Source organism: Oncorhynchus nerka, linkage group LG1 (genome assembly GCF_034236695.1).
Source record: "Oncorhynchus nerka isolate Pitt River linkage group LG1, Oner_Uvic_2.0, whole genome shotgun sequence".
Taxonomy (NCBI): Eukaryota; Metazoa; Chordata; class Actinopteri; order Salmoniformes; family Salmonidae; genus Oncorhynchus; species Oncorhynchus nerka.
Window position 1 is genome coordinate 31230456 of NC_088396.1, and position 26498 is coordinate 31256953.

Genomic DNA, 26498 nt, shown 5'->3' on the forward strand with positions numbered 1-26498 from the left:
CTCACTCAAACATTTCATCATGTTGTAGTATCATCTACAAGGAGGCAGAGGCCTGGGGCAGCTGGTGGAAATGCCCAGCCTCACCTCACCACCCTTAAAGTGAATTCACAGCAGGAGTGTTTCTGTGTTGGGGTAGGAGAGGGAAGTTGCGGGGGTCAGATTCCCTCGGCCCACACTAGATGATGTGAGAAAGAGTGGCTGTGTGCGATAAGGGTGTCAGAGGGCCAGAGGGCTTTAGCAGAAAGGAACATTAATCAATGCATGTGATATGCAGCCTAATATTAAACACAAAAGAACCACAACAAAACCAAAGAGAAGAAAAGACACAATTACTTTCAGCCACGGCATGCAATATATGCCCACACCCGCTCACCCACCCGCTCACCCAATCACTCACCCAATCACCCACCCGCTCACCCAATCACCCACCCGCTCACCCAATCGCTCACCCACCCGCTCACCCACCCGCTCACCCAATCACCCACCCGCTCACCCAATCACCCACCCGCTCACCCAATCACCCACCCGCTCACCCAATCACCCACCCGCTCACCCAATCACCCACCCACTCACTCACCCACCCACCCACTCACTCACCCACCCACCCACCCACCCACCCACCCACCCACCCACCAAACACAATAGATAATATTAAGAAAAGCTGTTTTTATAGCGCCCTCTGGGTAATGAATGGGTGTACAGCCCTATAAGAGACAGGATCCACAGTACGAGGAGGTGGCTAGATTTGGGGTTTGGCAGGTACGCTGCACATCACTGAAGAGTGATGGGAATCTTCATAGGGTTTAGTTTAACATGGCCAGGTAGTGCTCATTATGTGGCAGGCTTCACAGATACTGTACAGTAAGTCACGTGGGGGTGAGGAAAGAGAAGACGAAATGAGGGAGAGGTGAGGAGGGAGGGGAGAGGAGAGGAGAGAGGTGAGGAGGGAGGGGAGAGGAGAGGAGAGAGGAGAGAGGAACGAGAGGTGAGGGTAAGTGCAGTCAGCCTAGGCGTGCTCCAGGAGCCACTGGAAGAGGGGAGTGTGGTGGAGTGCTCTCCCCGCCTGGGGTGTCTCCTCTCTGGGTTCAGACTGGGGTGGGGTGAAGGTTTCCTCACAGTAACGCAGCAGGGCTTGGAGCAGCTCTCCCACCCTCCACTCCCTCTCCTTCAGCCTCTGGACCACCGCAGGCAGCTAGAAGGGCAGACAGAACACAGCTCAGCAGGCAGGAACCAGTACACACCTCAGTAATGACAGAGGCAGCCGCCCGTCCGTCCGTGCGTGCTTGTGTGTGCATAATCCTTTGGTTGTGGGTTAAGGTTAAAGCCACTCACCTGCTGCAGGTCCCAGCTGCCACTATGACCCAGCTGAACCATTGGCAGGTCTGCAATGGAGGCCGCCGCCCACTGCAGCATGCTCCTGAGCTGGGGGTCAAAGGTCATGTGCTGTGGGTCAGAGGTAATCTCCCTGAGCTCCGAGTTGACCACCAGGAGGAGCCTATGAGCCTGAGCCTGGCCCCGGTCCACACGCACAGAACCTGGAGGGGGAGAGAAGAGATATCATCATCATCCTCCTCTTTATATCTTTCAAACACCTCCTGTGTCTCTTTCTTTGATTCCCCCAATTTATCCCCCTGTTGTCTCTGTGTGTGACAGTCCTCTCTTCAGTACAGTAATATCCCATCTCAACCCGGCTTCCCTTGTTTCCTCTGCTCTAAACTGGTGGTGGGCCAGGCCTGTTTCCCATGCTCCCACCCACACTGTGCCTGCGTCTGGGCCTGACGCAGCCTGGAGCCTCAGCCCTTTAGAGAACAGCCCACGGGGGGCTCTGGTCTGACAGATAAGCAGGGAGACTCAGGGGGAATAGATGAATGAATGAGCGGCAGTGTGGCTGAATGTGTGGGCGGTGGGTGAATTCCCCTCCTAGCAGCACAGACACACACAGTGCCAAGTCTCCTAGTCTAACCACTCTTAATCTATAGCAGGGAACTCAGGATTAGAAGGTTAACATTTTCATGCTGAGGTGGTTCTGTTTGTAGTGTGGTTGTGTAACATGACAACATGGTTCGGTATGTACTGTTGCTGCTGATAGAGACCAAGTTTAACCATCAAAACTATCATATGCTTAATGTAAAAAATAAGAGAATATAAAGCAGCCCATTTTCCATGGATATCCGGTGCAGTTATTGATATAAGTAACTATATCATACCGCAGGATTCATCCTTGGTCTCAAGCTCCTTGTCCTCAGTGCAGTCGCTGTGGGGTAAGAAACATTACACTGGTTAGAGAACTGACCTGCACAAGGCCATAGTAGAGACACAGAGAACAGACAGAGAGAGAAGAGAGGGAGCAGAGAGAGAAGAGAGGGAGAACAGAGAGAGAAGAGAGGGAGCACAGAGAGAGAAGAGAGGGAGCACAGAGAGAGAAGAGAGGGAGAACAAAGAGAGCAGCTCGTGTAAAGAGGAAGAAAGTGACAGAGCAAATAGAGCAGAGAAGAGAAGAGAAGAGAGGATGAACAGACTAAGAGTGTGAGAGAGAAGAGCGAGGGAGAGAGAGAGCAGATGGAGAGAGAAAGAGAGCAGATGGAGAGAGAAAGAGAGCAGAGGAATAGAGAGAGAGAGAGAGAGCAGAGGGGAGAGAGAGAGAGCAGAGGGGAGAGAGAGAGAGCAGAGGGGAGAGAGAGAGAGCAGAGGGGAGAGAAAGAGAGAGAGAGAGCAGAGGGGAGAGAGAGAGCAGAGGGGAGAGAAAGAGAGAGAGAGCGCAGAGGGGAGAGAAAGAGAGCAGAGAGGAGAGAGAGAGAGCAGAGAGAAGATGGAGAAGAGAAAGAGAGAGGGCAGAGGGAGAAGAGAAAGAGAGAGGGCAGAGGGAGAGAGAAAGAGAGGGCAGAGGGAGAGAGAGAGGGCAGAGGAGAGAGAGCGCAGAGGAGAGAGAGCGAGGGGGGAAGAGAGAGAGAGCAAATGGGAGAGAGAGAGAGCAGAGAGGAGGGAGTGAGAGAGCAGAGGGAAAGTGAGCAGAGAGAAAGAGAGAGAGAGAGCAGAGGGAAAGTGAGAGAGCAGAGAGAAAGAGAGAGAGCAGAGGGAAAGAGAGAGAGCAGAGGGAAAGAGAGAGAGCAGAGGGAAAGAGAGAGAGCAGAGGGAAAGAGAGAGAGCAGAGGGAAAGAGAGAGAGAGAGAGCAGAGGGAAAGAGAAAGAGCAGAGGGAAAGAGAGAGAGCAGAGGGAAGAGAGAGAGCAGAGAGAAAGAGAGAGCAGAGAGCAGAGGGGAGAAAGAGAGCACAATATGACATTTGAAATGTCTTTATTCTTTGAAGCTTTTTGTGAGTGTAATGTTTACAGTTAATTGTTGTTGTTTATTATCTACTTCACTTGCTTTGGCAATGTTAACATGTGTTTCCCATGCCAATAAAGACCTTAAATTGAATTGAGAGCGCACAGAGAGAGAGACAGAGCAGAGGGGGAGAGAGCAGACAAGTCTTCGGGACAAGTCTCTGAATGTCCTTGAGTGGCTCAGCCAGAGCCCGGACTTGAACCCGATCAAGCATCTCTGGAGAGACCTGGAAATAGCTGTGCAGCAACGCTAAACATCCAACCTGACAGAGCTCGAGAGGATCTGGAGAGAAGAATGGGAGAAACTCCCTAAATACAGCTGTGCCAAGCTTGTAGCGTCATACCCAAGAAGACTTGAGGCTGTAATCACTGCCAAAGTACTGTGTAAAGGATCTGATTACTTACTGAAATATTATTTCTGTTTGAAATGTTTTTATACATTTGCAAAATGTTCTATAAACCATTTTAAGGTTTGTCATTATGAGGTAGTGTGTGTAGATTGATGAGGAAAAAACTACAATGTAATCCATTTTGGAATAAGGCTGTAACGTAACAAAATGTGGAAAAGGTCAAGGGGTCTGAATCCTTTCAGAATGCAGTGTAGATATCACTCCTGGACTAGGGTGGGTACATTGTACTGTACAGGCTACAGAGATAGATATCCCTTATCCTAGGACTAGGGTGGGTACATTGTACTGTACAGGCTACAGAGATAGATATCCCTTATCCTAGGACTAGGGTGGGTACATTGTACTGTACAGGCTACATAGATAGATATCCCTTATCCTAGGACTAGGGTGGGTACATTGTACTGTACAGGCTACAGAGATAGATATCCCTTATCCTAGGACTAGGGTGGGTACATTGTACTGTACAGGCTACAGAGATAGATATCCCTTATCCTAGGACTAGGGTGGGTACATTGTACTGTACAGGCTACAGAGATAGATATCCCTTATCCTAGGACTAGGGTGGGTACATTGTACTGTACAGGCTACAGAGATAGATATCCCTTATCCTAGGACTAGGGTGGGTACATTGTACTGTACAGGCTACAGAGATAGATATCCCTTATCCTAGGACTAGGGTGAGTACATTGTATTGTACAGGCTACAGAGATAGATATCCCTTATCCTAGGACTACTGTACAGGTGGGTACATTGTACTGTACAGGCTACAGAGATAGATATCCCTTATCCTAGGACTAGGGTGGGTACATTGTACTGTACAGGCTACAGAGATAGATATCCCTTATCCTAGGGTGGGTACATTGTACTGTACAGGCTACAGAGATAGATATCCCTTATCCTAGGGTGGGTACATTGTACTGTACAGGCTACAGAGATAGATATCCCTTATCCTAGGACTAGGGTGGGTACATTGTACTGTACAGGTTACAGAGATAGATATCCCTTATCCTAGGACTAGGGTGGGTACATTGTACTGTACAGGCTACAGAGATAGATATCCCTTATCCTAGGACTAGGGTGGGTACATTGTACTGTACAGGCTACAGAGATAGATATCCCTTATCCTAGGACTAGGGTGGGTACATTGTACTGTACAGGCTACAGAGATAGATATCCCTTATCCTAGGACTAGTGGGTGGGTACTGTACAGGCTACAGAGATAGATATCCCTTATCCTAGGACTAGGGTGGGTACATTGCTAGGCAGAGATAGATATCCCTTATCCTAGGGTGGGTACATTGTACTGTACAGGCTACAGAGATAGATATCCCTTATCCTAGGGTGGGTACATTGTACTGTACAGGCTACAGAGATAGATATCCCTTATCCTAGACTAGGTGGGTACATTGTACTGTACAGGCTACAGAGATAGATATCCCTTATCCTAGGACTACTAGGGTGGGTACATTGTACTGTACAGGCTACAGAGATAGATATCCCTTATCCTAGGACTAGGTGGGTACATTGTACTGTACAGGCTACAGAGATAGATATCCCTTATCCTAGGACTAGGGTGGGTACATTGTACTGTACAGGCTACAGAGATAGATATCCCTTATCCTAGGACTAGGGTGGGTACATTGTACTGTACAGGCTACAGAGATAGATATCCCTTATCCTAGACTAGGGTGGGTACATTGTACTGTACAGGCTACAGAGATAGATATCCCTTATCCTAGGACTAGGTGGGTACATTGTACTGTACAGGCTACAGAGATAGATATCCCTTATCCTAGGACTAGGTGGGTACATTGTACTGTACAGGCTACAGAGATAGATATCCCTTATCCTAGGACTAGGGTGGGTACATTGTACTGTACAGGCTACAGAGATAGATATCCCTTATCCTAGGACTAGGGTGGGTACATTGTACTGTACAGGCTACAGAGATAGATATCCCTAGGTGGGTACATTGTATCCTAGATAGATCCTAGACTAGGTGGGTACATTGTACTGTACAGGCTACAGAGATAGATATCCCTTATCCTAGGACTAGGTGGGTACATTGTACTGTACAGGCTACAGAGATAGATATCCCTTATCCTAGGACTAGGGTGGGTACATTGTACTGTACAGGCTACAGAGATAGATATCCCTTATCCTAGGACTAGGGTGGGTACATTGTACTGTACAGGCTACAGAGATAGATATCCCTTATCCTAGGGTGGGTACATTGTACTGTACAGGCTACAGAGATAGATATCCCTTATCCTAGGACTAGGGTGGGTACATTGTACTGTACAGGCTACAGAGATAGATATCCCTTATCCTAGGACTAGGGTGGGTACATTGTACTGTACAGGCTACAGAGATAGATATCCCTTATCCTAGGACTAGGGTGGGTACATTGTACTGTACAGGCTACAGAGATAGATATCCCTTATCCTAGGACTACTGTACAGGTGGGTACATTGTACTGTACAGGCTACAGAGATAGATATCCCTTATCCTAGGACTAGGTGGGTACATTGTACTGTACAGGCTACAGAGATAGATATCCCTTATCCTAGGACTAGGTGGGTACATTGTACTGTACAGGCTACAGAGATAGATATCCCTTATCCTAGGACTAGGGTGGGTACATTGTACTGTACAGGCTACAGAGATAGATATCCCTTATCCTAGGACTAGGGTGGGTACATTGTACTGTACAGGCTACAGAGATAGATATCCCTTATCCTAGGGTGGGTACATTGTACTGTACAGGCTACAGAGATAGATATCCCTTATCCTAGGACTAGGGTGGGTACATTGTACTGTACAGGCTACAGAGATAGATATCCCTTATCCTAGGACTAGGTGGGTACATTGTACTGTACAGGCTACAGAGATAGATATCCCTTATCCTAGGACTAGGGTGGGTACATTGTACTGTACAGGCTACAGAGATAGATATCCCTTATCCTATCCTAGGGTGGGTACATTGTACTGTACAGGCTACAGAGATAGATATCCCTTATCCTAGGACTAGGTGGGTACATTGTACTGTACAGGCTACAGAGATAGATATCCCTTATCCTAGGACTAGGGTGGGTACATTGTACTGTACAGGCTACAGAGATAGATATCCCTTATCCTAGGACTAGGTGGGTACATTGTACTGTACAGGCTACAGAGATAGATATCCCTTATCCTAGGACTAGGGTGGGTACATTGTACTGTACAGGCTACAGAGATAGATATCCCTTATCCTAGGACTAGGGTGGGTACATTGTACTGTACAGGCTACAGAGATAGATATCCCTTATCCTAGGGTGGGTACATTGTACTGTACAGGCTACAGAGATAGATATCCCTTATCCTAGGACTAGGTGGGTACATTGTACTGTACAGGCTACAGAGATAGATATCCCTTATCCTAGGGTGGGTACATTGTAGGGTGGGTACATTGTACTGTACAGGCTACAGAGATAGATATCCCTTATCCTAGGACTAGGTGGGTACATTGTAGTACAGGTTACAGAGATAGATATCCCTTATCCTAGGACTAGGGTGGGTACATTGTACTGTACAGGCTACAGAGATAGATATCCCTTATCCTAGGACTAGGGTGGGTACATTGTACTGTACAGGCTACAGAGATAGATATCCCTTATCCTAGGACTAGGTGGGTACATTGTACTGTACAGGCTACAGAGATAGATATCCCTTATCCTAGGACTAGGGTGGGTACATTGTACTGTACAGGCTACAGAGATAGATATCCCTTATCCTAGGACTAGGGTGGGTACATTGTACTGTACAGGCTACAGAGATAGATATCCCTTATCCTAGAACTAGGGTGGGTACATTGTACTGTACAGGCTACAGAGATAGATATCCCTTATCCTAGGACTAGGTGGGTACATTGTACTGTACAGGCTACAGAGATAGATATCCCTTATCCTAGGACTAGGGTGGGTACATTGTACTGTACAGGCTACAGAGATAGATATCCCTTATCCTAGGACTAGGTGGGTACATTGTACTGTACAGGCTACAGAGATAGATATCCCTTATCCTAGGACTAGGGTGGGTACATTGTACTGTACAGGCTACAGAGATAGATATCCCTTATCCTAGGACTAGGGTGGGTACATTGTACTGTACAGGTTACAGAGATAGATATCCCTTATCCTAGGACTAGGGTGGGTACATTGTACTGTACAGGCTACAGAGATAGATATCCCTTATCCTAGGACTAGGGTGGGTACATTGTACTGTACAGGCTACAGAGATAGATATCCCTTATCCTAGGACTAGGGTGGGTACATTGTACTGTACAGGCTACAGAGATAGATATCCCTTATCCTAGGACTAGGGTGGGAGGTCGAAATGACTGTTGCAGTGCTCATTTTGACACTCATTTTTTTTGTCATTTTGACTCAAATATTATTAAGTCTTAGTCACATTCTTGTCATTTGAATAATGATTTAGTTTAGTTATTGTCAAAATGACTAAATCAGTGGGCAATTTTAGTCAACTAAATATCCTTTCATTTGAGTAAAATCACATTTGTATTGCCTCATTAACCGATAGTAAACATACATCACTGACACACACATACAAAGCCTTGTCCTACCAACATACTTTTCTGCATAACATCATCTCCTCTTCCCAACAGCAGAAATATTACAAACATAGAAGAATATATAACAATTATCTGTCCATGTAAATTCCTAATTCAGCCAATATAGATATTACACATTACATACAAAACAGACACACTCAAGCGAGAGCAAGAGAGAGACCGACAGAGTGAAAGGAGAGAGAGAGAGAGAAATACAGAGAGCAAGAGAGAGACAGACAGAGTGAAAGGAGAGAGAGAGAGAGAGAAATACAGAGAGCAAGAGAGAGACAGACAGAGTGAAAGGAGAGAGAGAGAGAGAAATACAGAGAGCAAGAGAGAGACAGACAGAGTGAAAGGAGAGAGAGAGAGAGAAATACAGAGAGCAAGAGAGAGACAGACAGAGTGAAAGGAGAGAGAGAGAGAGAAATACAGAGAGCAAGAGAGAGACAGACAGAGTGAAAGGAGAGAGAGAGAGAGAAATACAGAGAGCAAGAGAGAGACCGACAGAGTGAAAGGAGAGAGAGAGAGAGAAATACAGAGAGCAAGAGAGAGACAGACAGAGTGAAAGGAGAGAGAGAGAGAAATACAGAGAGCAAGAGAGAGACCGACAGAGTGAAAGGAGAGAGAGAGAGAGAAATACAGAGAGCAAGAGAGAGACAGACAGAGTGAAAGGAGAGAGAGAGAGAGAAATACAGAGAGCAAGAGAGAGACAGACAGAGTGAAAGGAGAGAGAGAGAGAGAAATACAGAGAGCAAGAGAGAGACCGACAGAGTGAAAGGAGAGAGAGAGAGAGAGAAATACAGAGAGCAAGAGAGAGACAGACAGAGTGAAAGGAGAGAGTGAGAGAGAAATACAGAGAGCAAGAGAGAGACAGACAGAGTGAAAGGAGAGAGAGAGAGAGAAATACAGAGAGCAAGAGAGAGACCGACAGAGTGAAAGGAGAGAGAGAGAGAGAGAGAAATACAGAGAGCAAGAGAGAGACAGACAGAGTGAAAGGAGAGAGAGAGAGAGAAATACAGAGAGCAAGAGAGAGACCGACAGAGTGAAAGGAGAGAGAGAGAGAGAAATACAGAGAGCAAGAGAGAGACAGACAGAGTGAAAGGAGAGAGAGAGAGAGAAATACAGAGAGCAAGAGAGAGACAGACAGAGTGAAAGGAGAGAGAGAGAGAGAAATACAGAGAGCAAGAGAGAGACAGACAGAGTGAAAGGAGAGAGAGAGAGAGAAATACAGAGAGCAAGAGAGAGACAGACAGAGTGAAAGGAGAGAGAGAGAGAGAGAAATACAGAGAGCAAGAGAGAGACAGACAGAGTGAAAGGAGAGAGAGAGAGAGAAATACAGAGAGCAAGAGAGAGACAGACAGAGTGAAAGGAGAGAGAGAGAGAAATACAGAGAGCAAGAGAGAGAGAGTGAAAGGAGAGAGAGAGAGAGAAATACAGAGAGCAAGAGAGAGACAGAGAGAAATACAGAGAGCAAGAGAGAGACAGAGAAAGGAGAGAGAGAGAAATACAGAGAGCAAGAGAGAGACAGAGTGAAAGGAGAGAGAGAGAGAAATACAGAGAGCAAGAGAGAGAGAGTGAAAGGAGAGAGAGAGAAATACAGAGAGCAAGAGAGAGAGAGTGAAAGGAGAGAGAGAGAGAAATACAGAGAGCAAGAGAGAGACAGAGAAAGGAGAGCGAGAGAAATACAGAGAGCAAGAGAGAGACAGAGAAAGGAGAGAGAGAGAGAGAAATACAGAGAGCAAGAGAGAGACAGAGTGAAAGGAGAGAGAGAGAGAAATACAGAGAGCAAGAGAGAGACAGAGTGAAAGGAGAGAGAGAGAGAGCAAGACAGAGAGCAAGAGAGCGAGAGAGCGAGAGAGAGATTTATGCTTGTTTATTTTCCCTTGTGTACTTTAACCATTTGTACATTGTTGCAACACTGTATATATACATAATATGACATTTGTAATGTCTTTTTTGTTTAGAAACTTCTGTATGTGTAATGTTTACTGTTCATTTTTATTGTTTATTTCACTTTTGTATATTATCTACATCACTTGCTTTGGCAATGTTAACACGTTTCCCATGCCAATAAAGCCCCTTGAATTGAGAGAGAGGAGAGAGAAGAGAGAGCGAGAGAAGAGAGAGCGAGAGGAGAGAGAGCGAGAGGAGACAGAGCGAGAGGAGACAGAGCGAGAGGAGACAGAGCGAGAGGAGACAGAGCGAGAGGAGACAGAGCGAGAGGAGACAGAGCGAGAGGGGACAGAGAGGAGACACAGAGCGAGACAGAGAGCGAGAGGAGACACAGAGCGAGACAGAGAGCGAGAGGAGACAGAGCGAGACAGAGAGCGAGAGGAGACAGAGCGAGACAGAGAGCGAGAGGAGACAGAGCGAGACAGAGAGCGAGAGGAGACAGAGCGAGACGGAGAGCGAGAGGAGACAGAGCGAGACGGAGAGCGAGAGGAGACAGAGCGAGACAGAGAGCGAGACAGAGAGCGAGACAGAGAGCGAGACAGAGAGCGAGACAGAGAGCGAGAGGAGACAGAGCGAGAGGGGACAGAGCGAGAGGGGACAGAGCGAGAGGGGACAGAGCGAGAGGGGACAGAGCGAGAGGGGACAGAGCGAGAGGAGACAGAGCGAGACAGAGAGCGAGAGGAGACAGAGCGAGACAGAGAGCGAGAGGAGACAGAGCGAGACAGAGAGCGAGAGGAGACAGAGCGAGACAGAGAGCGAGAGAGAGCGAGAGGAGACAGAGCGAGACAGAGAGCGAGAGGAGACAGAGCGAGAGGAGACAGAGCGAGAGGAGACAGAGCGAGAGGAGACAGAGCGAGAGGAGACAGAGCGAGAGGAGACAGAGCGAGAGGGGACAGAGCGAGAGGGGACAGAGAGGAGACAGAGAGCGAGAGAGAGAGAGCGAGAGGGGACAGAGCGAGAGGAGACAGAGCGAGAGGGGACAGAGCGAGAGGGGACAGAGCGAGAGGGGACAGAGCGAGAGGGGACAGAGCGAGAGGGGACAGAGCGAGAGGGGACAGAGCGAGAGGAGACAGAGCGAGAGGAGACAGAGCGAGAGGAGTCAGAGCGAGAGGGGACAGAGCGAGAGGGGACAGAGAGGAGACAGAGAGCGAGAGAGAGAGAGAGGAGACAGAGAGGAGACAGAGCGAGAGGGGACAGAGCGAGAGGGGACAGAGCGAGAGGGGACAGAGCGAGAGGGGACAGAGCGAGAGGGGACAGAGCGAGAGGGGACATAGCGAGAGAGAGGAGACAGAGCGAGAGAGAGGAGACAGAGCGAGAGAGAGGAGACAGAGCGAGAGAGAGGAGACAGAGCGAGAGAGAGGAGACAGAGCGAGAGGGGACAGAGCGAGAGGGGACAGAGCGAGAGGAGACAGAGCGAGAGGAGACAGAGCGAGAGGAGACAGAGCGAGAGGAGAGAGAGCGAGAGAGAGGAGAGAGAGCGAGAGAGAGGAGAGAGAGCGAGAGAGAGGAGACAGAGCGAGAGGAGACAGAGCGAGAGGAGACAGAGCGAGAGGGGACAGAGCGAGAGGGGACAGAGCGAGAGGGGACAGAGCGAGAGGGGACAGAGCGAGAGAGAGGAGACAGAGCGAGAGAGAGGGGACAGAGCGAGAGAGAGGAGACAGAGCGAGAGAGAGGAGACAGAGCGAGAGAGAGGAGACAGAGCGAGAGGAGAGAGAGCGAGAGGGGACAGAGCGAGAGGGGACAGAGCGAGAGGGGACAGAGCGAGAGGGGACAGAGCGAGAGGAGACAGAGCGAGAGGAGACAGAGCGAGAGGAGACAGAGCGAGGAGAGACAGAGCGAGGAGAGAGAGGAGACAGAGCGAGAGGAGACAGACCGAGAGGAGACAGAGCGAGAGGAGACAGAGCGAGAGGGGACAGAGCGAGAGGGGACAGAGCGAGAGGGGACAGAGCGAGAGGAGACAGAGCGAGAGGAGACAGAGCGAGAGGAGACAGAGCGAGAGGAGACAGAGCGAGAGGAGACAGAGCGAGAGGAGACAGAGCGAGAGGAGACAGAGCGAGAGGAGACAGAGCGAGAGAGAGACAGAGCGAGAGAGAGACAGAGCGAGAGGAGACAGAGCGAGAGGAGACAGAGCGAGAGGAGACAGAGCGAGAGGAGACAGAGCGAGAGGAGACAGAGCGAGAGGAGACAGAGCGAGAGAGAGAGAGAGGAGACAGAGCGAGAGATAGAAAACCACAAAATGAGGTGGAAACTGAGCTGCACTTCCTAACCTCCTGCCCAATGTATGACCATATTAGAGAGACATTTCCCTCGGATTACACAGATCCACAAAGAATTCGAAAACAAATCCAATTTTGAAAAACTCCCATATCTACTGGGTGAAATTCCACAGTGTGCATCACAGCAGCAAGATTTGTGACCTGTTGCCACGAGAAAAGGGCAACCAGTGAAGAACACACACCATTGTAAATACAATGATTAGTGTAGTGTCAACAACGCAGCCAATGCCAGCTAGCCTACATAGTCAACAACGCAGCCTCTGCCAGCTAGCCTACTTCAGCAGTACTGTATCATTTTAATCATTTTAGTCAATAAGATTCTTGCTACGTAAACTTAACTTTCTGAACACTCGAGACGTGTAGTCCACTTGTCATTCCAATCTCCTTTGCATTAGCGTAGCCTCTTGTGTAGCCTGTCAACTATGTGTCTGTCTATCCCTGTTCTCTCCTCTCTGCACAGACCATACAAACGCTCCACACCGCGTGGCCGCGGCCACCCTAATCTGGTGGTCCCAGCGCGCACGACCCACGTGGAGTTTCAGGTCTCCGGTAGCCTCTGGAACTGCCGATCTGCGGCCAACAAGGCAGAGTTCATCTCAGCCTATGCCTCCCTCCAGTCCCTCGACTTCTTGGCACTGACGGAAACATGGATCACCACAGACAACACTGCTACTCCTACTGCTCTCTCTTCGTCTGCCCACGTGTTCTCGCACACCCCGAGAGCTTCTGGTCAGCGGGGTGGTGGCACCGGGATCCTCATCTCTCCCAAGTGGTCATTCTTCTTTCTCCTCTTACCCATCTGTCTATCGCCTCCTTTGAATTCCATGCTGTCACAGTTACCAGCCCTTTCAAGCTTAACATCCTTATCATTTATCGCCCTCCAGGTTCCCTCGGAGAGTTCATCAATGAGCTTGATGCCTTGATAAGCTCCTTTCCTGAGGACGGCTCACCTCTCACAGTTCTGGGCGACTTTAACCTCCCCACGTCTACCTTTGACTCATTCCTCTCTGCCTCCTTCTTTCCACTCCTCTCCTCTTTGACCTCACCCTCTCACCTTCCCCCTACTCACAAGGCAGGAAATACGCTCGACCTCATCTTTACTAGATGCTGTTCTTCCACTAACCTCATTGCAACTCCCTCCAAGTCTCCGACCACTACCTTGTATCCTTTTCCCTCTCGCTCTCATCCAACACTTCCCACACTGCCCCTACTCGGATGGTATCGCGCCGTCCCAACCTTCGCTCTCTCTCCCCCGCTACTCTCTCCTCTTCCATCCTATCATCTCTTCCCTCTGCTCAAACCTTCTCCAACCTATCTCCTGATTCTGCCTCCTCAACCCTCCTCTCCTCCCTTTCTGCATCCTTTGACTCTCTATGTCCCCTATCCTCCAGGCCGGCTCGGTCCTCCCCTCCCGCTCCGTGGCTCGACGACTCATTGCGAGCTCACAGAACAGGGCTCCGGGCAGCCGAGCGGAAATGGAGGAAAACTCGCCTCCCTGCGGACCTGACATCCTTTCACTCCCTCCTCTCTACATTTTCCTCTTCTCTCTCTGCTGCTAAAGCCACTTTCTACCACTCTAAATTCCAAGCATCTGCCTCTAACCCTAGGAAGCTCTTTGCAACCTTCTCCTCCCTCCTGAATCCTCCTCCCCTCCCCCTCCTCCCTCTCTGCAGATGACTTCGTCAACCATTTTGAAAAGAAGGTCGACGACATCCGATCCTCGTTGCTAAGTCAAACGACACCGCTGGTTCTGCTCACACTGCCCTACCCTGTGCTCTGACCTCTTTCTCCCTCTCTCTCCAGATGAAATCTCGCGTCTTGTGACGGCCGGCCGCCCAACAACCTGCCCGCTTGACCCTATCCCTCCTCTCTTCTCCAGACCATTTCCGGAGACCTTCTCCCTTACCTCACCTCGCTCATCAACTCATCCCTGACCGCTGGCTACGTCCCTTCCGTCTTCAAGAGAGCGAGAGTTGCACCCCTTCTGAAAAAACCTACACTCGATCCCTCCGATGTCAACAACTACAGACCAGTATCCCTTCTTTCTTTTCTCTCCAAAACTCTTGAACGTGCCGTCCTTGGCCAGCTCTCCCGCTATCTCTCTCAGAATGACCTTCTTGATCCAAATCAGTCAGGTTTCAAGACTAGTCATTCAACTGAGACTGCTCTTCTCTGTATCACGGAGGCGCTCCGCACTGCTAAAGCTAACTCTCTCTCCTCTGCTCTCATCCTTCTAGACCTATCGGCTGCCTTCGATACTGTGAACCATCAGATCCTCCTCTCCACCCTCTCCGAGTTGGGCATCTCCGGCGCGGCCCACGCTTGGATTGCGTCCTACCTGACAGGTCGCTCCTACCAGGTGGCGTGGCGAGAATCCGTCTCCACACCACGTGCTCTCACCACTGGTGTCCCCCAGGGCTCTGTTCTAGGCCCTCTCCTATTCTCGCTATACACCAAGTCACTTGGCTCTGTCATAACCTCACATGGTCTCTCCTATGCAGACGACACACAATTAATCTTCTCCTTTCCCCCTTCTGATGACCAGGTGGCGAATCGCATCTCTGCATGTCTGGCAGACATATCAGTGTGGATGACGGATCACCACCTCAAGCTGAACCTCGGCAAGACGGAGCTGCTCTTCCTCCCGGGGAAGGACTGCCCGTTCCATGATCTCGCCATCACGGTTGACAACTCCATTGTGTCCTCCTCCCAGAGCGCTAAGAACCTTGGCGTGATCCTGGACAACACCCTGTCGTTCTCAACTAACATCAAGGCGGTGGCCCGTTCCTGTAGGTTCATGCTCTACAACATCCGCAGAGTACGACCCTGCCTCACACAGGAAGCGGCGCAGGTCCTAATCCAGGCACTTGTCATCTCCCGTCTGGATTACTGCAACTCGCTGTTGGCTGGGCTCCTGCCTGTGCCATTAAACCCTACAACTCATCCAGAACGCCGCAGCCCGTCTGGTGTTCAACCTTCCCAAGTTCTCTCACGTCACCCCGCTCCTCCGCTCTCTCCACTGGCTTCCAGTTGAAGCTCGCATCCGCTACAAGACCATGGTGCTTGCCTACGGAGCTGTGAGGGGAACGGCACCTCAGTACCTCCAGGCTCTGATCAGGCCCTACACCCAAACAAGGGCACTGCGTTCATCCACCTCTGGCCTGCTCGCCTCCCTACCACTGAGGAAGTACAGTTCCCGCTCAGCCCAGTCAAAACTGTTCGCTGCTCTGGCCCCCCAATGGTGGAACAAACTCCCTCACGACGCCAGGACAGCGGAGTCAATCACCACCTTCCGGAGACACCTGAAACCCCACCTCTTTAAGGAATACCTAGGATAGGATAAAGTAATCCCTCTCACCCCCCCCCTTAAAAGATTTAGATGCACTACTGTTCCACTGGATGTCATAAGGTGAATGCACCAATTTGTAAGTCGCTCTGGATAAGAGCGTCTGCTAAATGACTTAAATGTAAATGTAACCCATATTTATGCTTATTTATTTTATCTTGTGTCCTTTACCATTTGTACATTGTTAAAACACTGTATATATATAATATGACATGTGTAATGTCTTTATTGTTTTAAAACTTCTGTATGCGTAATGTTTACTGTTAATGTTTATTGTTTATTTCACTTTATATATTCACTTTATATATTATCTACCTCACTTGCTTTGGCAATGTTAACACATGTTTCCCATGCCAATAAAGCCCTTGAATTGAATTGAATTGAGAGGAGACAGAGAGAGAGAGGCACAATCACCAGATGGTGCAGGAAAGTATTGGAGAAGTCGTATGGGTTACACCTCCATCACTCGTCCCATCATTGACATCGTTATCAACGTTCAACCGACGCTGCAGCCACTATGATGCCTAAAAGGAGAATTGGGGCTACAGACTTTGAACGGGGGAGCTAATGACTGTTTCGCTCAGTGATGTAGTCGAGTCACTAAATCTCAAGTCTGAATCGAGTCCCAAGTCCCCTGTGTTCAAGTCCGAGTCCCCATGTCCGAGTCACTGGGTCCACATCAACTCAAGATAAAGTTAAGCAGTCAAATAGAGTGTAGTGGCTAGAGTGATTTAGTCAATCAAATGTTTGCTATCCATTTTCTTTCTTTCTGTACCACCAAATATTTGCATATAGACTACTGGTAATATTACCAGGGCCATGTTCAGTTGCAAAACGTTCTTGAACATTGCAGATAGAAATTCAATGACTAGAGCCGATGTTATTCCTTATTCAACATGTCAGAGGCATGTTTGTTCTACATAGCATATTTCTATCTGAACTTTCCTAAACATTGCATCCTGCTGAACGCGCCCCAGGTTGTTCGATATAGCTAGCTAATAAGGTAACTTGACTGAACAAGGGGTAGCCTAAACCAAAGGTTAACGGTCCGGTCCGCAAGTAGCTACGTTTTAAAACAGCCCGAGATATGCTTTATGAATATAAGACCGCCAATGGATGATAGAAAGAAAAAACCATTGCGGCTGTATTACAGGTAATATCATTTGAAGAGTAATGGCTAGAATCAAGCTGTTTTCTCGGAGGAAAAGAGGGAGACTTGGCAAGTACGTTGTCTACAGAACCTGGCTATGAAATGCAGCGGGTTGAGCGAGACTTTTCTATACTGACGGGAGAGAAAGATATAGCTGGCATGTTCATTTAAACTAAAGGATGCTATTGTTTTTAACTTCTTAAAGCAGCTTGTGTTTCTTAAACCAGGCAAAGGGTATCTAACTAGAAGGTTGGTGGTGACTGGTTCGCTACGGGGAAGCAAGACAGTCGTCTGCGCGATGTGTATCATTGGAAGGCGGAGCCTGTCTGCCCACACTCATTGCTTGCTCCCCTGCAGCTCACCAGCTGATATAGGCTCGGATGTGTGCCGTTTCCTTCCCACTGTTTTGTCGAGAACTACGTGCTCTACAAAACACTCTTGTCCAGTCCACGTAGTATTCAGATTTTACTCAGAGAAAATGTTGTCTCATTTTAATCAACTCAAATGAAAAATCATTTACGTTTAGTGGTAGTTTTTCTGGGTCTATTTAGTCAGTTATAGTCTCGTCAATTGCCAATGAAAATAGGTGTTTGACGAATATTTTATTCCCTATATTTGTTGACGATTAACACTGATCTGTTGTCATCACACTCAGCCATGCAGCATGCAGGCAGACAAGCAGCCAGCCAGACAGGCAGACAGAGAAACCTGCTTCAAGCCTTCCCACACTCACTTCAGGACATGCAGCAGGTTCACACACACACGGATTCCATTGACTAGGCTAATTCCACTTGTGTGCCGACATCGTGGCAAAGAACACACTGACAAAGACATGCTCTGTCCTCAATGGTTATCAACAGGGATCTGTAGAGGGTAGAAGCTGTTGTCTCATCCACAGTCACATTCTACAGTGTTGCTGATCACAGCTCTGACATCATGCAATGATTAGGGGGCGTAGGTAGAAGTTGACCCTAACCACTGACACAGGATCACATTATGTAATGGTTTTCTAATGGTAAAGGTTAGGATTGGGGGATAGGATCTGATCTTACATCTGTGGTTGAGGGCAACTTCAACCTGCACCTATGTGGGAGTTAGCAGTCAGCATTATAGCAGTGTTAGATGTGTGTGTGTATGTATGTATGCATGTATGTATGTATGGACCGACCTGTCGGAAGGAGAGAAGGACAGGTGCTCCTCATACATCTCTCCCTCTAACCCCAGGCTGCTCCAACTACTGCTGTTCCCATTGCTGCAAGAGACAAGACCATTGCTCAACACTGGTAACATACACACACTGATCACAACCCTGTCCATTACCCTAATCCTAGCAATGACACTAACCCTGAACCGACAAACCCTAACCTGCTTCAACTTACCCTAACCTGCTCCAACTAACCCTAACCAGCTCCAACTAACCCTAACCAGCTCCAACTAACCCTAACCAGCTCCAACTAAACCTAACCAGCTCCAACTAAACCTAACCAGCTCCAACTAAACCTAACCTGCTCCAACTAACCCTAACCTGCTCCAACTAAACCTAACCAGCTCCAACTAACACTAACCAGCTCCAACTAACACTAACCTGCTTCAACTAAGCCTAACCTGATCCAACTAACCCTAACCTGCTCCAACTAACCCTAACCTGCTCCAACTAACCCTAACCTGCTCCAACTAACCCTGACCTGCTCCAACTAAACCTAACCTGCTCCAACTAACCCTGACCTGCTCCAACTAAACCTAACCTGCTCCAACTAACCCTGACCTGCTCCAACTAACCCTGACCTGCTCCAACTAACCCTGACCTCCTCCAACTAACCCTGACCTGCTCCAACTAAACTAACCTGCTCCAACTAACCCTAACCTGCTCCAACTAAGCCTAACCTGCTCCAACTACTGCTGTTCCCATTGCTGCTGGGGAGACAAGCGTTCAACAATGGACACACACACACAGTCTTAGGCATGGGAATCACTTCGGTCAAGCAGGTTCATAAGAGACCTGGTTGATCTTTCTTACCTGACAGCAACAACTGCTTTAAAGCATTACATGATCCATCTCAATGTGAGGCTCATACAATAGTTTTGGTCCTGAAAAAACAATCAAAGCAATAACTGATGACAGCCCAATTATGTTAGATGAGATCACTGCATACTAGTCTTCACTTGTGAATTCCACTGGGACATCCAGCTGGCAGCTGGAGCATCACAACACACTGTAGATCCGACAAGGCCCTTCAGCTAGGCACTTAACCCTCATTTGCTCCAGGGGCACAGTACTACTATGGCTGACCCTGTAAAACAACACTTTTCACTGCACTTATCAATCCAAATTGTATTAGTCACATGTGCTGAATACAACAGGTGTAGACCAGCGTAGCCTAGTGGTTAGAGCGTTGGACTAGTAACCCAAAGGTTGTAAGTTCAAATCCCAGAGCTGACAAGGTAAAAATCTGTCGTTCTGCCCCTGAACAAGGCAGTTAACCCACTGTTCCTAGGCAGTCATTGAAAATAAGAATTTGTTCTTAAATGACTTGCCTAGTTAAATTAAGGTCCAAAAAAAATTGGGGGGTGAAATGCTTACTTACAAGCCCTTAATTAACCAACAATGCAGTTAAAAAAAATAAGAATAAGAAATAAAAGTAACAAGTAATTAAAGAGCAGCAGTAAAATAACAATAGTGAGACTATATACAGGAGGCACTGGTATAGAGTTAATGTGCACTGGTTAGTCGAGGTACCTAGCCGACAATATGTATTTTTTTGTTTAGTTAAATTAGCCCTGATTATCAGGCTGGCTGGAACCTGCACACTGCGCACTCTGGTATGTAAAGAATGATGTGGAGACCTAAAAACAGCTCCACCAACTAGTTAAATGATGACCTGAGCTAAAATACTGTCTCCGTTGCTGTGGTTTATGAAAGTGGTATGCTGAGAGATTGTTAAGTCAATCAGTTCTTCTAGGGTTTGAAAAGCTTTACAATGGAGCCTTTCCCTTCCTGAGTTATCTAGTTCATATGTTGACAGTTGGGAAAGGATTTTAAAGGGAGAGAGAGAAGCTAATGAATAACAAATGGTGGAAGGACTTTGTTCTTGTGGAAAGGGCCTGAGGCAGAGAGAGAGAGAGAAAGGCTGCTACAGACACACCTTCAAAAAATATTATCATACCTTCAAAATAACTATCTGTTCTCCTCACACATTCTCCCATTCAGTATCTGGGGAGACACATGTTGACTGGGTCTGCTTCCATAGAGATATCAGACTGAGCCAGGGAACGTCAATAACTCTCCTCCAACCGTGAGACTGGGTGAGACCACGTCACCCTCAGAGCATTACATCAGATTCACTAACAGACCAGTATGTGTGTGTGTTTCTATCATAAAGGAAAAGCCATTTATCACTTAAAAGTGATATATTATCCTTATGATGCATTAACTCAAACAATCTCAGCAGAACTTGGCAATAATCAGCTATTTAAATTATATAACATTTGAGAGAATATATGTAATGTAATATTTGCTCAAATCAGAGATAATTGTTTCTCGGCAGCAGAAGGTCCTACAGGTTCCCAAACTATACATTCTGCTGATGACCTCACATCATCCAGCAGCCATCCGACAGACAGCATGGAGAAACCCGTCTTGTACTGATCTCAACTCAGTCTCACAGCATCAAACCAGCTAATCCCCAATCACCACAGTCACCTTAAAATGCCATGGGAAATGCCATTTGACCTCTTGATTGAAAAATACATCTATTTCTCTTTGGCAGTGCAGCCAAAGCGGTGATGACTGACTTGCCTTTATTAGTTTCAGCATTAATTGAAGTCTAGGCTGAATGCCACAACCCTGGTCTAAAGCTCTACTCACTTATATATCAATCCATCTGTGGACATTGAACATGGGTTAGTCCTTCGCTGGTGTGAAAGAGTGAGACAGAAAACAGTACTCAAAGACATTAAAGTAGTGTTTCAAGAGGTGAATCATTAATCAACTAATCTAGATTAGATCTCTCTAATGTAGCCTTCAGAGTAGAGGTCGACCGATTAATCGGAATGGCAGGCTAAATTGATTTTATTGATGTATTATATTAAGTTAAAATAAGTGTTCATTCAGTATTGTTGTAATTGTCATTATTACAAATAAATAAATAAAAATGGGCTGATTAAATCGGTATCGGCTTTTTTTTTGGTCCTCCAATAAAATCGGTATTGGTATCGGCATGAAAAAAATCATAATCGGTCGACCTCTACTTCAGAGAAACTAAAAGAACAGAGCAGATTAGTTTGAGACTACATGATGTTCTGTGTGTTCCCTACCTGTCGCTGAGGTGCAGGAAGCTGCTGGTCTCGTCAGGGTGCTCGTCTTCAAAGCTAAGGTTGGACCAGCTGCCCAGACTGTCATCTCCCACACTCAGACTGAGCTGCTGGGACACTGTGGACTCTGTGGCCTCCCTGCCTGGAGAGCTACCACAGGACATGGAGAAAGGGAACCAGACACAAGAATAAAGATACAGAATCTTTATACAGAGACATACAGTTCATAATACTATCAACATTAGGGACTGAGAGAACTAGTTAGTAATCAAGATGGTGGACCTCTTCTTGGCTCCTTTACTATTGTTGTGTAATCTGGTCAAGTACAAAATTGCGAAAATTATGGACTCTTCAATTAATTGCCCAAGATGGTGCGTCACAAGAATTAATCAAACCCTTACATATTACTAAGCATCATGGTTAACCATAAGGAAATCCATGTGAACAGTCATGGAATCTTATGGGTCTTGACTCACCATGTGGTTGCTCTCTAGAACATTAGGGCTCATCACAGATTGGTGGTGTTGTGTCTTACACAGACTTTGCCACAATGTATTTGTACCTGAGGTTGGCAGTCTGGCATGCGTTGGACAGCGCGGACGTCATGATCTCTGCGGTCAGAGTCTCGGCAAAGCTTGGCCCGTCGTGTCCGATCCCGCTGTCAGCATTCAGGCTGGTGTTGCTCAGCTCTCGTTTCGCCCCCTCCATTGCCGTAGTGACGATCTCCTCTGCGAACACTGCCCTGCGGTCCAGATCGATGTGGATTTCAGGGATCTCCAGGCCACACACCCCCACCTCCCCGTCTGGCCTCCTCCTCTGGCCTGCTCCTGCCCCAAGGATGTACTGCCTGCTAGGCCACGAGCAGAACGGACACTCGATGACCTGTAATAACAAACATGAATACTCAAGAACTGTATATAAAAAAAATGAGTGGGTGATAGACCATAAGTAATCCATCAGAAAACAAATGGCTGACACTTCTTGACCTGGCAGTATCGGCAGGTTGTCTCCCCCAGCACAGAGCCCACTGCTCCCCCCTCAGACGGTCTCTCAGAGTGGGCGTGTCTGTCTGGACCCTGTTGGGTTGGGTGTCCGGCCGAGGCCAGGCCCATCTCCAGCGTGTCGTCCACTATCTTCCTGGCATAGTGCTCCATGACCTGCAGAGACAAATGCTGGGAATTGGAGAAAGCTGAAGTCTAATGCTACAATGCAATGATGATAACATGAATCAGACTGCTGTTAAATCAATGTGTACATGTTTTAACAGTATCTTTCCCTACTCAAATAAAATTATGAACTAAACCAAACTTACCTGCATGACTCCACTGCTGTAGCCTCTGTCGTCCAGGCAGCCTGTGCTGTGGTACTGCCTGCCCTTTCCCTCATTGGCCAGCAGGGGGCATGAAAAGGAGTTCCTGATCAGGTTCTCTGCCATGTCCTCCAGCTTGAATTTCTGATACAGACACGAGTCAGTCAGGGACTTGGGTAGTCGGTCTGATGACACACAGAGTTTGCGTGTGACGTCACAGGTGATGTTGTACGCCAACGACTCTGCGAAGTTCACCAGTTCCATGTACTCCCTCTGGCTCCCATCATCAGAGTCGCTGGATGGAGATCCCACTCTCCCTGCTTCGTCCCTGGGTACAGACAGCTCAGCGTTGGGTCCCCTGCAGCCATCCTGGTGGAGCCTCCTGGAGGAGTGGTGCCTGGAGGAGGAGGGTCTCTTCTTCATGTTGCGGGAAGCATGGGCCAGGCCCAGTTTGATGGAGCGATAGGCCAGACGGCTGGCATACTGATCCAGGACCAGCTCCCTGCTGCCTCCCTCTTTCTTCAGCAGCCTGATGAGGTAGCCAGCATACTCATCTGTCACACTTTCACAGCTGGGGTAGTCAGAGGACAGGCCAGAGCTGGCAGTAGATGTGGAAATAGACGGGTGGAGGACAGAGGAGAGGAGGTCACCAGACCACTGTTCAGCCAGATGACCCACTCTGCAGCCCCTGCTGTGTTCACTGGGCTGGAGTTGGTTGTGGTGGTGAGGGCATTCCCCTGACCAGTCCTGGCTGGCTCGTTTGACTGATATTTGACGACACTGTCCTGACCCCATTATCCTCTTCACGTCACTGATCACCTCACCCGCGACCTCGCCAGCGTAGATCCACAGCGTGTTCAGGGTCTGCTCCGAGAACTGGGCCACGCTGTCTCTTCTCTCCTCCACCGTCCTCCTACCTCTATCCTCCACCTCTCCCAGAGTGTCCATTTCTGTCGCCATGGAGACGATGTGGCACGCCAGGCGCTCTGCATAATGGAGGGCTCCCTTGTCGGCCATCTTGTGTCCTCCAACCAATAGGTTGAGTTCTGGCTGCGGACAGTTTCCTGTCTCGGTTCCAGAGTTAAGCCCTTCTACTCCACCCTCCTCTTCCTCATTCCCGTCTGCCTCCTCAGACAGAGACCTCATCAGTTTGAGCATGAAGTCAGCCTTGTCCATCTCAGAGGGAGACTCTTTAAGCTCAGGCCCTGGCTGGTAGTGTGGGGTGGGAGGAGGGGTGGCGGGAGAGAACTCCTTGGCCAGTTTGCCTTTTAGCTTCTTGGAGAACTGCTTGATCTGCTTCTCCTGGGACACCTTGTTGGGATGCTGGGGGGTGGAGGGGGGCGTACCAGGGGTCCCGCTGGACTTGCAACCAGTGCCGGGAACCATCTCCTCACCGGAGGCCATCTTCCTGCCTTCCCGGCTGTCCATCTCCAACCCTGGAATCTCGAGAGTGTCCTTCATCATCACAGGCCGGGTCTCTGAGACAGCTCTGCTGGTCCTGGAGCCTGACTCACAGGTCACTCTCCCTGGGTTCTGAGAATGAGGGTGGAGAGAGGAGTGGGAGGTCTGGTCAGTGACAGTACCCTCCTGTCTGGATGGAGGTCTCCGACCAACAATGGCTTTAGAAAGGAAGTCAGCACAGTCCTCCACCTTCTTCTTCATCTTTGTGGCAGTCATCAGCTCACACGCTTCACTCACTATCATATCCACCATGTTGCCAGAGAAGTTGTGAAAGGGGGTCTTTGGCAGCAGGTCAGTCTGTGTGGCAGCAGTAGCATCAGAGGCGGCTGTGGTCACCATTCTGCTCTCTGAGCTGCAGCTCCTTTTGGGGCTGGTCTGGGAGGTGTGGGTCAGGCTGATCTTACACTGGCAGATCTCTTCTGAGTCGTGGAAGAGGGCCTGGCCTGCCTGGGGGACAGGTACACAGCTGGCCATCCCAGACACACAGAACAGAGCCTTCTTCACAGTACAGCCATCCTCCCCTGATGGACCTGGGCCTTCCTCGGCAGGGTTAGGCTGGTGGTCAGCAGCAGTACTGCAGGTAGTGTGTGTTTCGTCAGTGCTGACATTGAATATGTTGTCCAGAGAGACACTGATGGCTGCTTGGGTGGTGAAGGCCACGTCAGCCTGGGACAGTTCGATGAAAGCCTCCTGGAGGACAGACTCAGAGAGGTCCGAGGCATAGGAGGACACCACCTCCTCATCGTCCTCCTCCCCCACGCTGAAGGACCAGTGACTGGGGGTGAGGGGGGTGGAGGGGTGGGAGAACTGACACACTTCCATCATCCCCTCATACACTAGTTCCTCCGCCAGGTCGGCGGCAAACTGAGTCACGGTGCTGTTGAACATCTGCTTCTTCACGGTCAGGAAGTCCTTCAGAGCGCCCGACACTGCCTCTCCCACCAGGAACCCAGCCAGCCCGTTGATGGCCCGTTCCTTCAGGACGTAGGCGCGGCGCATGCCGATCTCCTGGAAGGCCATCTGGAAGACAGACGAGGTGAGTCTGGCAGCCAGGTGGCAGAGGGTGGTGGTGCAAGAGGACACTCCCTTCTGCAGGTCTCTCAGAGCGCTGCCCAGACTCATCTCTACCAAGTCTGTAGCGAACCTCTGTATGCCGTCCTTCAGAGACTGGGGCTTCTGCTGCAGCTTGGAGACAGTCACCGTCTCCTGGATCTCAGACAGCTTCATGACGTGTCCAGACTGGTTCTGGAACTCCTTGTGACAGACACAGCTCAGGTTCTTGTTGTCGTTGAGGTCCACGGGAGACTGGTATCCACACACGGAGCCCAGGATCTCCTTGGACAGACTGCTGGCAAAGTCTGAGTAAGTCTTGTAGAGGGAACACAGGTCCTGGGGTTTCTTTAGCTCTGTCTCATCTCCTCCATCTCCCTCTGTCTTCCAGAAGTAATCCAGAGCTCCATCTCCGAGTGGGCTGAAGGCTGAGGAGCTAACGGGGCTAAACAGAGGACCTCCACCTTCCTCACAGGAGGTCCGGGCCGGCCGGGGGGAGTCAGGGGATCCATACGGAGAGCCAAGGGGGAGGGGACTTCTGAGTGGGGTGGGCTTCTTCACATTCGCAGGGAGGGTGCGCTGGTCAAACCGGTGAGGGTTCATGGTGGAACAGCTTCGGGACACTTTCTTGGACCCTGACTTGCCAGTACCAGAGTACTTCTTCTTCTGGTCTGGGCCGGTAATGATAACAGAGGAAGTCGGGTCTAAAGGCAAGGTGAGTGTACAGCTCTCTGAGCTCAGCTCGTCTAGGTCGTCAAACTGGTCAAAGCTGTCGAAGAACTCGCTGACCTCAGAGTCAGAGTCCTCCACCCTGTCCGTCGGCCCCCCGGGGATCTGAGGGATGTCCAGTGTCGCTTTGAGACTTTTCTGGTAGCCAACCTCATCTAGGAAGATGATTGGACTAGGGCTGGATCCGTCCGACTCCTCTGATTCGCTGACAGGACGTATGGGGGAGGGGAGCCGGGCTCTAGGGCTGCAGAGGGTCCACTGGGAATCTGCCCTTCTGGAGCACTGTACGGTAACGGACACCTCTGGAGGAGGCCTACGATTGGTTGAGGACATCCTGTGGGAAGAGCTGATTATGATCCTGGAGCCTGATAGGTCCTTGTCTCTCTTGTGGGCAGGGACTGTCTGGGAGGCCACATCACGGTGGTTTCCATGGAGATAAGAGTCATCGGCTAGGGAGAGAGGGAGATAGAGAGTGGAGGGGTGGAGGGGTAAATATTTCGGTCTAAATTTACTTAACACTTAAGGTTACGCAATAATAAGTGAACACATCATGCTCTATTGAACGTTCATCT

General features: G+C 49.0%; 1 protein-coding gene across 3 annotated transcripts in view; it reads right to left on the reverse strand.

The window, feature by feature from the left end:
• Positions 1-634: 634 nt before the first annotated feature.
• LOC115129109 (A-kinase anchor protein 11-like) overlaps positions 635-26498 on the reverse strand; it is a 31137-nt gene continuing 5273 nt past the window's right edge. Inside the window, exons 7-14 of one of the 3 annotated variants that reach the window (XM_029659223.2) lie at positions 22690-26375; positions 22364-22534; positions 21940-22259; positions 21381-21527; positions 18235-18318; positions 2208-2254; positions 1333-1535; positions 635-1192 (exon numbers count right to left, since the gene is read on the reverse strand). In XM_029659223.2, coding sequence (XP_029515083.1) covers positions 1007-1192; positions 1333-1535; positions 2208-2254; positions 18235-18318; positions 21381-21527; positions 21940-22259; positions 22364-22534; positions 22690-26375 — 4844 coding nt within the window. In that variant the 3' untranslated portion in view covers positions 635-1006. Of the gene's footprint in view, positions 1193-1332; positions 1536-2207; positions 2255-18234; positions 18319-18398; positions 18978-21380; positions 21528-21939; positions 22260-22363; positions 22535-22689; positions 26376-26498 lie in introns of those variants that run through there. The other 2 variants (XM_029659228.2, XM_029659234.2) reach the window with 2 other exon arrangements.